The sequence below is a fragment of the Mesoplodon bidens genome (assembly GCF_964165515.1).
Source record: "Mesoplodon bidens genome assembly, chromosome: 4".
NCBI classification, from domain to species: Eukaryota; Metazoa; Chordata; class Mammalia; order Artiodactyla; family Ziphiidae; genus Mesoplodon; species Mesoplodon bidens.
The window spans coordinates 71,662,621-71,679,068 of NC_138160.1; the positions used below are offsets into that span (position 1 = coordinate 71,662,621).

The window sequence follows — 16,448 nt, forward strand, 5'->3', positions numbered from 1 at the left end:
TAGAGTACTGCAATACACAGATATCTGAAACTCTACTGAAGTAAAAGAGCTAATCCAGGGGCTTCCCTGGTGGCGCAGTGGTTGAGAGTCCGCCTGCCGATGCAGGGGACACGGGTTCGTGCCCCAGTCCGGGAAGATCCCACATGCCGCGGAGCGGCTGGGCCCGTGAGCCATGGCCGCTGGGCCTGTGCGTCCGGAGCCTGTGCTCCGCAACGGGAGAGGCCACAACAGTGAGAGGCCCACATACCGCAAAAAAAAAAAAAAAAAAGAGCTAATCCACATAATAATAGATGTCAGTTTTTCTATGATATTGAACATCAGGGGAAAAGGGAAGCTAAATTATTTTATAACAAGGGAAATAAATCCTCAAGACTTATATATCTGTAAAACCAACAATCTTTGCAAATTATAGTAAGAATTTAAAGAGTGATATTTACACTCCAGTTCTTACTTTGTAATGAAGAATTTTGTGGTATTTCCATCTCTTATTCCTTCAAAATTCTTTCTAAAATCACCTAACATTATTGTTCAAGTTTTCCCTAAACATAGTTGTCAATCCTCTTCCTATTTTGGCTAACAACTACTAAATCATTTATAAGCAATAAGACTATACTACATCACTGCAGAAGCTGGCATGATTTTGTTATATTAAGCTTAAGTAGGGCTGTCAAATTGATAGGATGTCAATTTCAATTAAAATGATTGATGGGGGTTTAACAAAGCACATTTAGTTTCCATGTCATTTTAAGATGTGATGTGAAATTTTTAAACTTTTCTATAACTTAATCATTGCATATATCCTACCACTATTTTCTCCTCCTTTTCTGTAAGAATATCATTTATTTCAGACTTTTTGCATTTATGCTCTCACATCAAAGACACTGGTAGTCTACAGTTGCTTAAAGTGAAAAGACTTTACAGGGAAAAAAAATTAGGAAGACTATGTATTCAGGTCAGAACTCTGACAGTAATCAACAGGCTCCAGCTAGGGGAGATAAAGGCAGGACCTGCCCCACCATCAGCGACACACCCATCCCATTAACCTGGGTGAAGATAAATTGTTTGTAATGAAAGATGCCTCTGAGAGAAGTCAGCTGTGTGTGCAGGCAGGAAAAAAAAAAAAAAAAAAAAGGTTACAAAGCATAACTCTAAACCATCTTGCATAAACTAAGCTCTTGGAAGAGTTTTCTAACTAACCAAAGTAATAAACACATTGTAGTTTACATTTACATTACGAATGATTTTTTTTAGTAGTTCAATTAATAAAGAAAAACTACAAAGTTAAGACTTCCCTGGTTAATCTTCTGAACTTCTCCTTATAGGAAAGAACAGCATTATAAGAGTCTATAATACAATTATTTTTAAAATTATGTAATTTAAAAAGCATAACCTAATTATATTTATGATTAATGTGATATTAATCACTTCAGTAAGAGTTAAGCCAGGTTAAGTGTAGACAATACAAAAGCAAATAACAAAGGAAAAAATCTGATATTTAAATAAATAGGACTACTGGAGCTTTTCCCCGTGCAAATAGCTTTTCTTATAATGAAGTAGAGTACCAAGTTCTCTAAGACAGCAAGTTAAGAACAATTTTACAAGTCTTAAAAGAAACTTCATCTAACTTTCAACATTCAAGATGCAGTTTTATGAAACACGAAACACTGTTTTAAGAGTGGTGATGAGATTCTAGAATACAGATGCTCAAACTTTTCTCTCCAAGATATTCTGAATCCCATGCTCCTTACTCATCTATCTCTTCTCTGAAACTTAAAAATAAAAGAAACAAAGCTAGTGGTTCATTTTACTACTATCAAACATTACAGGTCCATCTCTTTCTTGGCATTCTAACGAAGAGCTTACATATTAGGAGATAACAGGGAAAAAGGAAAAAGCTTGAAAAACAAAACATAAAAACTCCAAAACCACAAATGAAATGCTTTTGAGATTTAGCTATGATCTCTCTCATTGCCTGAGGGCCCCAAGCCCAGGTTGGAAAAACACTGCTTCATTTTTACTGCAAATGGATACTACAGTCTATAAAGATACAATTTCCAACTTCTTCACTTACACTAAAAAGCAAAATAACACCTTTAGCCAAAAGTGATATCAAATGACCAAAATGAAATTTCTCAAAGATTATACCTACTGCCAAATTTTGTTACCACAGATTTATTAAATAAATTACAAAATATGTCAACACTAAAGGGAAAAAAAAACAAAATTAGATGCAACCAAACCCAGGTTATAATGCCTACATCTTGAATTCATACTGAAGAGTAGATAAATCTTAAAACCAACTACTTATTGAGCTATGTTGGAACAAAACCTTCCCATAACCCACATTGTAAACACACAAACAATATTCTGATATGTAATACTATGATCTAGCTACGCCCATATGTTCAAGCTTTCATTCAATAGTCCCCAAACCTCCACTTAAATCAGAACAGTGTATTTACCATTGCCTAAATGTAACAGTTATACTGTCTTGGATCATAACTTATTACCTGAACTACCCTCTTCCCTTCCCTCTAGCTAATCAAAGGCTCAGCTCAAGCTCCACATCCTTCACGAAGCTTACTATTTACCTCTTCTGCCCAGACCATTCCCTTCCCCTTTTGAACTCGTAGCACTTACTACTATAACTCACTTGCCAAGTATACAAGCTACCTTGAACTGTAGTGTGACACAGATATAAGAAAGTAGAAAAGGTGATGAAATGATCAATCCAGGAGGCACAATATCCAACTAACAAAAGTGAGAGGGAGAAAGAGAACAGGGGATGGGAGGATTACAGAAGGGAAAAAACTATCAGAGACATAGTACAAGATAATTTCCAAACTTGAAGTTTCCAAATTAAAAGAACCTACCAAAAGCCCAGCACAAAGAATGAAAAAAGATTCTCAACAAGGCACATGATCATAAACCTTCAAAAACCAGACAAAGAGAAGACTGTAAAAACCTTCCGAAAAGAAAAATAAAGCAAAACAAGTCATATGCAAAAGATTAAACATCATGACACTGTACTTCTTAACAGCAACTTTTGACACTGAGGACAATGGAGCAATGTCTGCAAAATTACAAAGAAAAATACTGACAACCCAGAATTCACTATTCAACCAAAATATCAATTAAATAAATGAGAGCAGAGAATTAAGACACTTTCAAAACTGCAAAGTCTAAAACTGGTTACCTCACATGTGAAAAAAGCTCCACCAAAACATTTGAACAAACCAAGAAAGAGAAAAACACTGATTCCTAGAAATGGGAAATTAAACTTGGGAGAAAGGCAAAGGGAATTCCTAGGATGACAACAAAAATAAGTCCCAGGATGACAGTTGTGTAGCAAGCCAAAAGGTCAACCAGTCCAGATAAAAGCCAGAAAACAGAGGTCTCTGGGAAGGGTATCTCTATGGGGGTGGGGGTGGGACAGAAGAGGAACTAATACAAATTATAAGTGATGCTGTGAAATAACCATATTGAAAAGCTAGTGGAATTAATAATAAACACACAGAAAAGTAAATTTTAAAAAATTATTAATTAATGAAAAAACTGCAAAAGAAGATATAATACCTTATAATGCTCACATATGTGAACAGTACTTATATAGGTATAATAATCAGAGGGTTTCCCTGGTGGCGCAGTGGTTAAGAATCTGCCTGCCAATGCAGGGGACACGGGTTTGAGCCCTGGCCCGGGAAGATCCCACATGGCACGGAGCAACTAAGCCTGTGCGCCACAACTACTGAGCCTGCGCTCTAGAACCTGTGCACCACAAATACTGAAGCCCAAGCGCCTAGAGCCCGTGCTCCGCAATAAGAGAAGCCACCGCAATGAGAAGCCTGTGCACCGCAACGAAGAGTAGCCCCCGCTTGCCGCAACTAGAGAAAGCTCGCACACAGCAACGTAGATCCAATGCAGCCAAAATAAATAAATAAAATAAATAAATTTTTAAAAATCACTGAACTGATTTCAGCAAAAATTGTAAAGTAACTATATTAAGAACATAAAAAAGAGAAAACAGAGGATGACAGCTTAAGAAAAATCCTCAACTATTACAAGTGATGAATTAAGTGTCAGTAGTATAAGCATTATACGTAGAAATATGAAAAAAATTTTAAAGCCAGAATAAACAGCTAAAACAGGACCAGGAGAAGTGGCAAGAAGGTAAGGGGACTCTTGGTTTTTAATACAACACTTTTAGAACTTTTTGTCTATATAAACAATGTATATATAGTATTTAATAAAAGTTAACATTTTGGAAGATTCAATCTAGATTTTAATAAAATCTTGATCTACAATGTACCCCCACTCTGGAAAAAAGTACATTATGTCCTAGTGTTTAACAGAACCTAAACTACACACAAATTCACAGTGTAAAACACATATGCACTGAGATTATTTCCATGTCCTATGAATTAAAATAGTAAAATGTTAATGATGATTAACATTAACCAACTATTAGAAAAGCTTCCCATGCTTGTTAAACACTATGATCATAAAAACCTTAAGATTTCAATACAGTCTAAGTCTTTCACTGGCAAAGATGTGACATACATACACCCAGGACAGAATACAACAAGTATTTGACCTATTTTATAGAGAAGTAAATAGGCAGCTTTTCTAACAGCTATACATTCCCTACAAAATAAGAATAAAATCTGAGTATTTTCCAGCAACAACCCTTAACAGTTCATTCCTGGTCAAGAAGACACTGGCCAAGAGTTACACAAAGATTTGCTGAACCAACTGAAGTCTATTCTCGGATTTTATTTTGTAGGTGCTTCATTATGTTTCAACTCAAAACTCAACTGCTTATCCTACCAAATTTTTAGAGCAACGTGTATTTTATTCAATTAATATATAACAGACCCAAAGAGTAGTACATGGTAGTAGACTAAACAAAAATCTCCTAAAAAGAAGACAGACTTTTGTTAGCATTAGACATATCAGAATATAAATCTGGCTTTTTTTTTAAAGAGACAGGAGAAATAACTACATTATGGTACCACATTTAGTTCCTCACTAACAACTGTGGTAACTTTCTTTTGAGATCACTTATAGAGACTTTCTGTACTAGCTAAGAGATTAACAAAGTTTCTGGTTGAGATACTTATCAAATTTCTCGAATACTTATATAACAGATTGTTTCTAAATGAGGAAGAAACATCCTTTTATTCTCTAATCCCATGAATATGCTTATTAACAATATGTTATTCATATAGAAAAATAAATAATAAACTACACATGAAATACTATAGAAATGGCTTTCAAAATAAAATTTCTCTAAGAGCTATTTCCTTTGATCTGATCTTTCTTCACTAATTGTCCACAATTTCCAAGTAAATTAGATATAGTTATTTTTAACCCTTTTGTACACAAATACAACTCAATAATGTAACTAACATTATAATACCAAAATTAGGCTTCTATCAGTACATGTATAACAAAAAACACTTACTAGGTAAAAATATAACATTTATTTACTTATGACTTAATGGAAATAATGGCCAAGTACCTTCACTTGAGTAAATGCTTCTCCTTACCTTTATCTTGCTATTATTACTTTCATAGATCATCCTGTACATTAGACTTTCATAAAGAATATTATATTAGTAAATATTCAAAACTATAAATGCAAAACCATTGATGCAAAGTCATTTTCTTTTTCTTTAATAATTTTCCCCCTTGTTAATTAACCCCTCAGTCCTAGCTAAACGGGCCACCTACTTTGGGTGCTAGCTTATTTTGCTTTATATTATAAAATCTCAACCCCTGAAATAAAGAGAATGTTAGGGATGGAATATATTTTTTTCTGCCATGTGGCTGACATTTTTAAAGTTCTAATTTAATGTCAATGTATTTCACAACTGGAATTAGGCCAAAATTTATAGATACAAAAATTACAACAGAAAAGAAAAATCAAGGGCAGGTAGGAAGATTTACATGGTAGGAAGTATTTTAAATATATTTATCTTTGAGCTGGAGATAAGAGCTTTGAAATAGTGAACAGGCTTAATTTTTAGTTCTAAAAGTGGCAAATTTCCCTCATCTAGGATAACAACTTTAATAACATATCCGTGTCAAAGCACTACGATGTTTTAACATAATTTAAACTTACATTGCTTTAAAGACCCAATTCTCATATTAAGAAAATGTCTTCTACACTGTAACATCTTGAAATTATTCAAAGATATTTTATAAATGCTCTTTTGAGAAGGAAAGAAATACAGAGAAATCATATTCTGATAAGCAATGTTGCCCATTTTTTTGCCAATATACATATCTAGTGTATAGTAACCTAAGGAATAAACACAGAGGTTTCACAGACGTTTTTCAACAATTTTTCACAAAATGTATAATTACCTTTTTAAAATAGATCACGTTTCCACTCAACTAAGCAATTTCCATGTAAAGTGCAAATTTTCTAATATGTGAAAAATTATATTGTTTTTGTGACCACTAACAAAAAAAAATAAAACCCTAACTTTTTTCCTATTCAAACAATTAAACCTAACATATCGAGTTTTCCATAAGAAAAGGCAAGTGAAATACTCAAAACATTACACTTTGCATTCTTAAACTTTGCTGAAGAGAAACCTAGAAACTATACCAAGAATCTGCTACATAATGGACATTAAAAACTAACAATAAAGTAATTCTTATGAGTTACCAAATAAAATCCTTGTCAAAATAATCTGATCCTGTCTTCAAATGTTAAAAAAACAAAATAAAATTTGGGTAATTTTTAACTAAAACATTTTTTCATGTTTTCTTGGAGGTGAAGGTTCAATTACTTTATTTTAGTTAAAATTCTCCCAGATATAAGCCAGAAACTACTATGCAACTTTAAAATCCATCCCACAAAACAGCTTACAGCCAGCCTCAACCTAACCAGATAATGGAAAGAAATGATGGCCAAAGATTTTTGAAAGCATAAAAACAAGGCTTTATTAAAAAATAAAAGCAAACAAACAAAAAACTATTAATTAATCTTCTGATTAAAATAGAGCAAAACAATCACACTTACATTTTTAGATTCAGAAGGAAAATTATCATTTCCTAGCTAAAAGAAAAAAAAAGTCATACTTAACTTATATATCAATAAACAGAAAAAGTCCTATCTCCCATGTAAGTTCTCTATGTAACGCTAGGTTTCTGACCTGAAAGGTGAATAATCTGACAGCACTAATGTCACAGAAGATCTCCAAAAGTTTGTTAAAGAATCAAGTTTTGACACAACACGCTATGTACAAATTTTCAAGACAAAAAAAGTACCTTGGCTCAAATTCAATAGCTTTGACTCTGTTCCTTTCTCACTAGGAAACATGATATTTTATGCAGTTCACTTCAGGGTTTAGTGTTTCGTTTTTCTTATTAATCTAAAGCAGAACATTTTTGTAAAGAATACAGTAATTTAGAATCGTTTAAGGAATTCAGAAGAGGTGACTAAGTTGCACTACTTTGCTGTAGTCGTCTATTTCTTAGAACAAACAAATACAGCATTTAATTTGTAGACCTTTAATTTACAAATCTACATATAGAACTGAATATTTAACACAGAAAACCTTAGAATTTATTTCAGTTTAAACCATTCACAACTTTCTGCTTTGTATAAAATTTGCATGTCTGGCAACCAAGACAAATTAAAATTTTAAAACACAGCCTTAAAAACATACATAATAGGGTTTTGTACCTTAAACCATCCACATTGTAAAATACAAGCACTGTGGAAATGTGACTAATGATCCAGTCCTTTAACCAAATATAATAGGACTACTGAGAAGCTTTATCATTCTTTGTAGAATAGCTTTCTTCTCACTCAAATTCACGTAATTGACTCAATATTACTCTGCGATACAGCTTATTCATAAGAAAAGGTTCTTTTTAAAAAGAAATCCATCAATTGTAGAATATTTTAATTTTTAAAAGTTTTACTTCCACCAAAGGATCTCTGGATTTTTTGCAAGCACCGTCTTTACCTTTTTACTTTTCTTTATTCATAAATGAAAATTACATGCTTCATATTATGAAATCAGTAGACATTTTTCCAGTGACTCTAAGATGTTATGGGCCATCATACAGGAAAGACAATTACTACAACTGCTCCATCCTCAATATAAGGCTTTCTTTATCCCTTACCTTCTACCTACTATGTAACTTGGCATAAGTGGAGCTGGAACACACAGACTTGGACAAATAGGTGGTTAGAATGACAAATGGGCAAGAGAGCAGAGTTGAGAATTTGTATGGGTTTAGGAGTAAGACTGGAAGCAGGTGTCATAGCTTAGATGCGTGTACAACTCAATTGAAGCAGAAAGCAGAGCTGATGACAAGGGATGGGTCAGTTTTAGGTTCCAGGGTTCAAGATTTTAGTGTCACATGTTTTAAAAAATCATTCTTGTGCTTTTAAAACTTTCAAGATTATGTAAAAATTATAACTGTTGTCCGACACAAGAATGTCAAATAAAACTGATGGGGGGGAAATGACCACAAAAATAAAACCATTTTCTTCCTCACTTTGAAGTGAACCAATTATTTACGTTATATGTGTCTAATTTGGGAACCACTTTAACAAAGGACATTTCATCAGTAACAACTGCAGAGAATTTCTGAATCAACTGATGTATGTGTGACTCTGGAATTAAGTGGAGCCATTGTCCTATGTAATCAATGGAGACATGTGTTTGACTAATAAGTAGGCACATACAATAAGAAAATAAAGAGAAGCCAGACAGAGGTCACTGCACCTAGACTGTTCATAGGATGTGAAAGGCATACCAGATATGTTATAACTAAGATAAAAGATAGGCTATTAACAGACTCTTCCTTGGTGTTAATCTGGATATCTGGCATTTAATTCTGGTTTCCTGCATGCCATTGAGGCAGCAGGTCATTTTCTCACATGCTACAAGTTCGAAAGAAAATCATACACACAATTCTACTTTCCTTCTTCTTCTCTACCCCCTTTGTGGAGGGTCAAAGTTGGCAGAAAATAGCTTGGATTATAAAGCCCTTCACCAGTTTCTGTCTTCTCTGGGATGGAGAGACAGCCAGCTACTAGATTCCCACAGGGATGCTATTGTTTGGTGCCTTTCACGAGCGTGCTACTTAAAACTAAGCAGAGCCAGTTCAGTGCTGAAGACTGTTTGGGACCTCTGCTCTCATATTATTAGGCATTACTGAGTGAAATGAAAGATAAAAATTTATTCACATAAACAATAATTTGAGTAGTTATTAAGAAGTACGTTTTTCTAATTTCTCTGGTAAGTCGGTATTAAGGGCTGTATCACATTAAATAAAACTGGGTATCAAGATACATGTTTCTACACAAATACATCATAGCTACAAACCATGAAGAGAATGAAGCAAAAATGAGAATATTCCATAATAAACAATATTTCAGAGAACATAAAAACTCAAAGTATGAAAAAGTAGCAAGACATACATTCAGCTAGTGCTAATTATCAAGTTAAAATATTTTTAGTGTGTTTCATATGACGATGTCTAGGGATGGTCTTTATTCTGACTAAATGATATTTTCATATACTTAATACTACAGAACTAAATAGTAATATTTTAAATCCTTGAATTTAATCTGCTCTTTAATCTGCTCTTGAATAAGTACAACACTGAATATCTGGGGATATTTCTCAACTGACACGCATGATCAGTATTTCTACCCAGTACAACATAAACTTGTGAAGACATCAACTCTTAAGGCTTTGTTCTGGCTCTTCTACTCTAAATTATACCTAAATCAATCCAAAAAAGTCAGTAGAGAGATAGCACAGTGGTGTCGTATGTCAAATCATATCATGTATTTTAAATGGTATCCACTAACAGTTTTAAAAGACAGTTCAGCAGTCTCTGGTTGAAAATAAAAGATATAAGATATGTATTAACTCTGCTTACTCCCAAAATCTGACTAAATAAACTACACAGGAAGTAAAGTAAAACTCCTCAAAACAAAGAATAGGAAAAGAGATGACAATAGAAAAAAATTTTCAACAAATTTTGGAAGACATGAAATAGATGGACAAGCAGTAACTGATTTAGGTTTCAGTTTCCTCTACTATGCTGGATCTACAAGGTGAGGAACCCAGTGAGAAGAAAGCCAATTAATTCATAACACATGATACAAACAAAAGTCAGGAATTGGAGACAGCAGGTATCTCTGAAGGTAGGGTTGCAAAATGTATGAAAACAAGATGATTGGCTGAATATCTGTATTAGTGTGATTAGACTTCCCAGATGTTCTGTCTTGCCTCATTATAGAGATTTGATGATGGCTTTTCCCCAATTCTGGCAAAACCCAGAAGAATTAATTTTTAAAGATATTAAACCAGAGAAGATTGGGCTGGGGGCTATTATGTAAAACTTAGGGTGACAATGAAGAGCTGAAAACAAAGGGTAGGGGGAGGACTCAGACATGCAGTTAAATTAACGCCTGCAAAATGAATGTTGAGTCTCTGAGCCTTCTTCCCCAATCAGCTCTCTTAACACTGGTTGTCAGACTTAGATCCCACAGATGGGAGAATGGACAATTCTCCTCTGGAGAAAACGATAGGCCCAACAACCAGCGGACACTGATATTTAGAGGTTCCCGAAGAATACTTCCAGGTCTCTATTCAATCATCCACTAAAAAGTCTACCAATCAACAAGCTCCAGTCACGTGCACAAAACTTCCAGTTTTTAACCTCTCCTTCTTGAATATAAACAGATACTCAAAGACCACAAGACATTCAAGAACAATCTTTAACACAGTAGAGACTGAAACAAAAAAGGGGGAGGAGGGAGACTCAGAAAATAAACAATGCAAGGTACAAATTTAAACTTAAAAGCCATTAATATTCTTAAAAATAAAGATATTACATATCCATGATACAAGAGTGCTATGAAAATGGAACTTTAAAAGAAAAAGTCTTTTAAAAAATGACATAAAAATTCAACAGAAGGCTGAAAAGAGAAAACTGAGAAAAATCAAGAAAATAGTGCAAAATAAATGGAAAGGGGAGATAAAAATTAAAGAATCATTCAAAGATATCCAACATCTCACTAACCAGAGTTCCTAAAAATGAAGATAAAAAACAGAGAATCTTACCAAAGAGATAATATAATACTTCTGGATAGAAATAGCATATTGAGCATATCCACTTACTTTTTGCCTCTCCCTAATTCCCACCAAAATGGCAGTAAAGAAATTTGTTTTTAAGTACAGAAATACAGTGAATAGGAAGAGAAAAAGCAGTAAAAATCTGAAGCAAAAAGCAGATAAGCAAAAGGCAGATAAGTGGTAAATGACTAAAGAGAATTAGGAAGCTCAATCAGAAAGTCAAGATGCAACCTGCAGAACTCTCAGAAAGGATAAAGAATTGGTCAGATACCAAGTAATTATCTACATTGGGGTGAAAGTGCGAATATGTGTGTTGGAACAGGAGATAGTAAAACTAAGTACTTACTAAAAGGAAGTACTTTTAAAAAGTAACCAGTTCAAACTGTCCCCTCCTAAAAGAAGTCTGGAGATTTATGCTTTGGAGAGCTTAAAAAAGATGATCTCTGGCCCATCAAGATTATTCAACAACTTGCCTCACCATATGCTCAGAGCTTCCATTCAGCCTTTTAGTGCCTCACACTTAAATATAAACAGGCAAATATTGATCACCAGATCTCTCTAAGTCTTTAACATGAAAGACAGCGACCAAACCAAAGAAACCAAATCAACTCAGAGTAAAAAGATACTTGGTGGAAGGAAAACTTTTACAAAATCTATCAATATCTCAAATATACATGAGAAGATAATGTAATCTTAAAACAAGTATGGGACTTCCCTGATGGTGCACTGGTTAAGAATCCGCCTGCCAATGCAGGGGACACGGGTTCAAGCCCTGGTCCGGGAACATCCCACATGCCGTGGAGTAACGAAGCCCATGTGCTACAACTACTGAGCCTGCACTCTAGAGCCCGTGAGCCACAACTACTGAGCCCACATGCCACAACTACTGAAGCCTGCGCACCTAGAGCCTGTGCTCCGCAACAAGAGAAGCCACTGCAATGAGAAGTCTGTTCACCACAATGAAGAGTAGCCCCTGCTCGCCGCTACTAGAGAAAGCCCACATGCAGCAATGAAGACCCAACACAACCAAAAATAAATAAATAAATAAATTTATTTAAAAAAAAAAAAAACAAGTATGATCCCGTGAGGGGTGGGGGATAGAAACAGAAGAAAAAGAAGACTTGAAAATTAAAAATTATAGCAGAAATTAAAAACAAAAATTCAATTAAAGGGTTGGAAAGGTTGGAAAAAACTCCTAGAAAATTAAAATATAAAAATATACCTCGCACAGAAACGAAGACCCAACACAGCCAAAAATAAATATAACAAACAAACAACAACAACAAAAATATATAAACATTTTTTGGGAGACAGAAGATAAGCACCTTAGAGAACCAGTCTAGGAAATCTAATATCTGTACAATAAGCATTCAGAAACAGAGAAAACGAAGAAAAGGAAATCACAAATAAAATAATTCAAGAAAAATTTCTAGAAGTCAAGAATATGAGTTTCCAGATTGGTGAAGTCCCAGCACAATGGATGAAAACAGATCCTCAACAGAAGGCATATCTTCATAAAATTTCAACATACCAGGTAGCCAAAGAAAAAACAGTAAAGATTCCATACAGAGGGAAAATACTGGACATATGAAAAATCAGAAAGGCAACTGGAATCCTTGAAGAGCAAGAATGGAACTTCAAAGACAGAAAAATAATGCCTTCAAAACTATAAAGAGAATGATGTAAAACCTGGAATTCCATTCTCAATCAAAGGATCAATTAATTTTCAGGCAGGGTAAAAATATTTTCAGGTGCGTGAAGTCACAAAAAATGCATTTCCCACACAACCTTTCTGAAGATAATACTGAAGGATACGTTCCACCAAAATGAGAAAGTAAACCAAGTAAGGGGCAGACATGGAATCTAAGAAAAAGAGTCCCATTTTGAGACATGTAAAGAGAATCCCTAAGAAGATAATAACTGGTGCTTCCAGGGGAATAGCTGTGCATCAGTTGGGAAGCCTAACCAATCCAGAATAGGGCCTATCTGAGGGCTCCCGAAGAACTCTCTCCAGGAAGATGAAACTGACATACCACCTGATGCTTCTGAACATACTGAGTTTGCAGTTGAATTAACAATATGTACAAAGAAAACAATGCAAATGAAAAGGCAAGTATTTATCTGTGAATAGCATTTACATGATCATAACATAAATAATGAATATTTCCTTAAAATATGACATTACTATAGTCAGAAGATAAGGTGAATGGGAAATGATCAATGGTAGGTGACAACCCAGGCAGATGTGCTAAGTCCTCATTTCCAGAGTGAAATGACAATAGTTAAAGCCTAAAATTAAAATCAGGCAGTGGCCTTGTATGCATATGGAAATATGGATATAAACATCAAACAGAAAGGAGCTAGAAAAAGTTGCCTCCAGACAGGAGGAAATTTAAGAGAGAATGTTTAATTTCAATAAAAAAATTTTTTAAATATAACAAAAATATTGCCCAGTATTAAAGGAAATGAGTTTCCAGTTTAAAAGCTAAACCTAGAACTTAACACAGTTAATGATGAAGTTTCAGAATACCGTAAGGATTCCAGTGAAAGGGAAAAAGCTTCTGGAGGGTGAATGTGAGTGGGGGAGGGGAGGCATATGCCAAGAGCAAGAGGGCATCCAATTGCTCAAGACTCTGAGGAAAAACTATTTCTTTCTTAGAATTTGTACTGAGCCAAAATATAAACTGAATATGGGGAAAAAAATAAAGATAACTCATGCATGCAAGATTTCAAAAAATAAAAAATGTACCACACTTTCTAAAGACACTATAGGAGAATGCACTCTGCCAAAACAAGAGAGTAAACCAAAGAAGAGGAGATGATGTTATCCAAAAAGGGGCACAGGGAATTCTTGGGAAGATAGTGAAGGAAATCCCAGGATAACAGATACACAGGAAGTTCAGAGAACTGAGGGCTCTAGGAGGATATTTCCATGGAAACACAGAATAGAAATGATGTTATCTGGCAGCCACTATGGAAAACAGTATGGAGGTTCCTCAAAAAACTAAAACTAGAACTACCATATGAACCACAATTCCACTCCTGGATATACATCCAGAAAAAATAAAGACACTAATTCAAAAAGATAAGTACATCCCACTGTTCATAGCAGCACTATCTACAGTCGCCGAGATATGGAAGCAATCCAAATGCCTATCAACAGACAAATGGATAAAGAAGATGTAGTATGTATATATACATACATATACATACACACACACAAAATGGAGTATTACTTGGTCAAAAAAAGAATGAAACTGACATTTGCAGCACTGTGGATAGACCTAAAGAATATTATGCTTAGTGAAATGAGTTAGACAGAGAAAAACAAATACTGTATGATATCACTTATATGTGGAATCTAAAAAATAATACAAAAAGGGAATTCCCTGGTGGTCCAGTGGTTAGGACTCCGAGTTTCCACTGCAGGGGGCGTGGGTTCAATCCCTGGTTGGGGAACTAAGATCCTGCATGTCGAGCGGCACGACCAAAAAAAACAAAAACAAAAACAAAACCCAATGAATATATTATGTAAAACAGAAACAGACTCACACATATAGAAAACTAGTGGTTACCAAAGGGGAGAAGGAAGGGAGGAGGAGCAAATTACAGGTATGGGATTAAGAAATACAAACTACTATGTATAAAATAGATAAGCAATAAGGATATATTGTAGAGTACAGGAATGGAGTATAACCTGTAAAAAATGCTGTACATCTGAAACTAATAGAATATTGTAGATCTACTATACCTCAATTTTTAAAAAAAGAAAGAAATGATGTATCTGAACTACTGAGGTTTAGAATTCTGTAGGAGAGTTTAGCTTCGATACAACAAGAATAGAAAATTGTTCAAGGAGGGTAACGATACTACAATGCTTAACTATCAATAATATTTTCATAGGTGTAACTAAAACCAACTACTGATTTAAGTAAAAAGCTGTCTCCTTAGTATTTGGAAAGAAAAGAAGGGAAGGAAAAGGAAGGGGGAGAAAGATGCAATAATACCTAAAATTAAAGAAATACCATTATCACATAAGATTTAAACATATGGAAGGAAATCTCAAAAGAAATACCTAAGAGGTAAAAGTGGCTCCTCTGTGACATGAGTCAGACAGGAAAGGGAAGGCAGGGAACTGGTATCTTTCCTTGTATTTCACTTTTTAAACTATTTACCTCTATTTTGAAATTTTTTTTCAACTAAATAAAGAGGATTTCAACAAAGAAAAATTCTCTAATGATCTAAAATCCTTTTTAAATCAGAGACGAGATCTAATGGTGTTAGCTGTAAAAGGAAAACAAATTCATAAATTAATATTAATGATGTTTTGAAGGATACATTGCAAAAGACAAAACAAGCAGGCACCAGACTAAGCTGATATTCATTTCCTGTGTGGGCTTCATAAAATTGTAGTAGACTTCAGTTACTAGATACACAACTGTAGCAGCCACTGTGAAATCCACCAGCCACTGATATTCTGGAAAGTAATGCAATGCTGAAAAATAAAGATGTAAGAAAGAAAGCTTTACTTAACCTTTCATAAACAGATTAGGAGGATTTATCTATAATTAACTTCAAACATGCTAGATTTTACTCTGATGATTTGCAATGTAAGGTTTGCAAATATGAGAATCTAAAAATGCAGGAAATAGATCAAGAATGTTGGAATCCAAAACTAAATGTTAATACCTCATAAATTAAATAATTAAAATAAACCTGAAATGATTACCAAAAATTATTTAAATTGTTGTTAAAAATATATGATTGAAAAATGAGTTGGTATTTTTTAACTACTCAGCTTCTACAGAAATTATAAATCATGATTTTTTTAAAAGGAATCTGAGCTATAATATTTTAGCTTTAGAATACAACTTGATGTAGAGTACTACAGGTTTATTTATATTCCTTTCTGTGAAGCAAGAGAGTTGAACATTATGTCACATTTATTAACCATACTAATGGAGGATTAGTAATTTTGTGAGTTACTGCAGATTAAAATAATAAATTAAATAAATGTACTTTTTATTCTCTCTTCTACTCCTGCAAGAAAAGCTGATGAAATGCCTGTCAATTTTCCATATAGCCATACTACTTCAACAAACTATTCACTGACATTAAAATTAGCATTGTCTGAAAGTAAGTATAATTCCATCCCTTTTCTTCTCATATATGCTGGTTTACTTCTGCCAGGGAGCAGTCTAAAATATCAACATCATTTTGTAGACGGCCTCCTAAAAATGTGGAAATATATCACATACTAAAACAGCATTTCCTACATTCTCACTGGCACATAATAAAATGATCTACATTGCTTTGGGAAAATTTTAG

General features: G+C 34.1%; 1 protein-coding gene across 5 annotated transcripts in view; it reads right to left on the reverse strand.

Annotated features, from left to right (window-relative positions):
- TMEM161B (transmembrane protein 161B) overlaps positions 1-16,448 on the reverse strand; it is a 70,357-nt gene that overhangs the window by 15,906 nt on the left and 38,003 nt on the right. For 4 of the 5 annotated variants that reach the window (XM_081231824.1, XM_081231826.1, XM_081231825.1 and 1 more), the window contains one exon: positions 15,459-15,615. In XM_081231824.1, coding sequence (XP_081087950.1) covers positions 15,459-15,615 — 157 coding nt within the window. Of the gene's footprint in view, positions 1-15,458; positions 15,616-16,448 lie in introns of those variants that run through there. The other variant, XM_081231827.1, reaches the window with a different exon arrangement.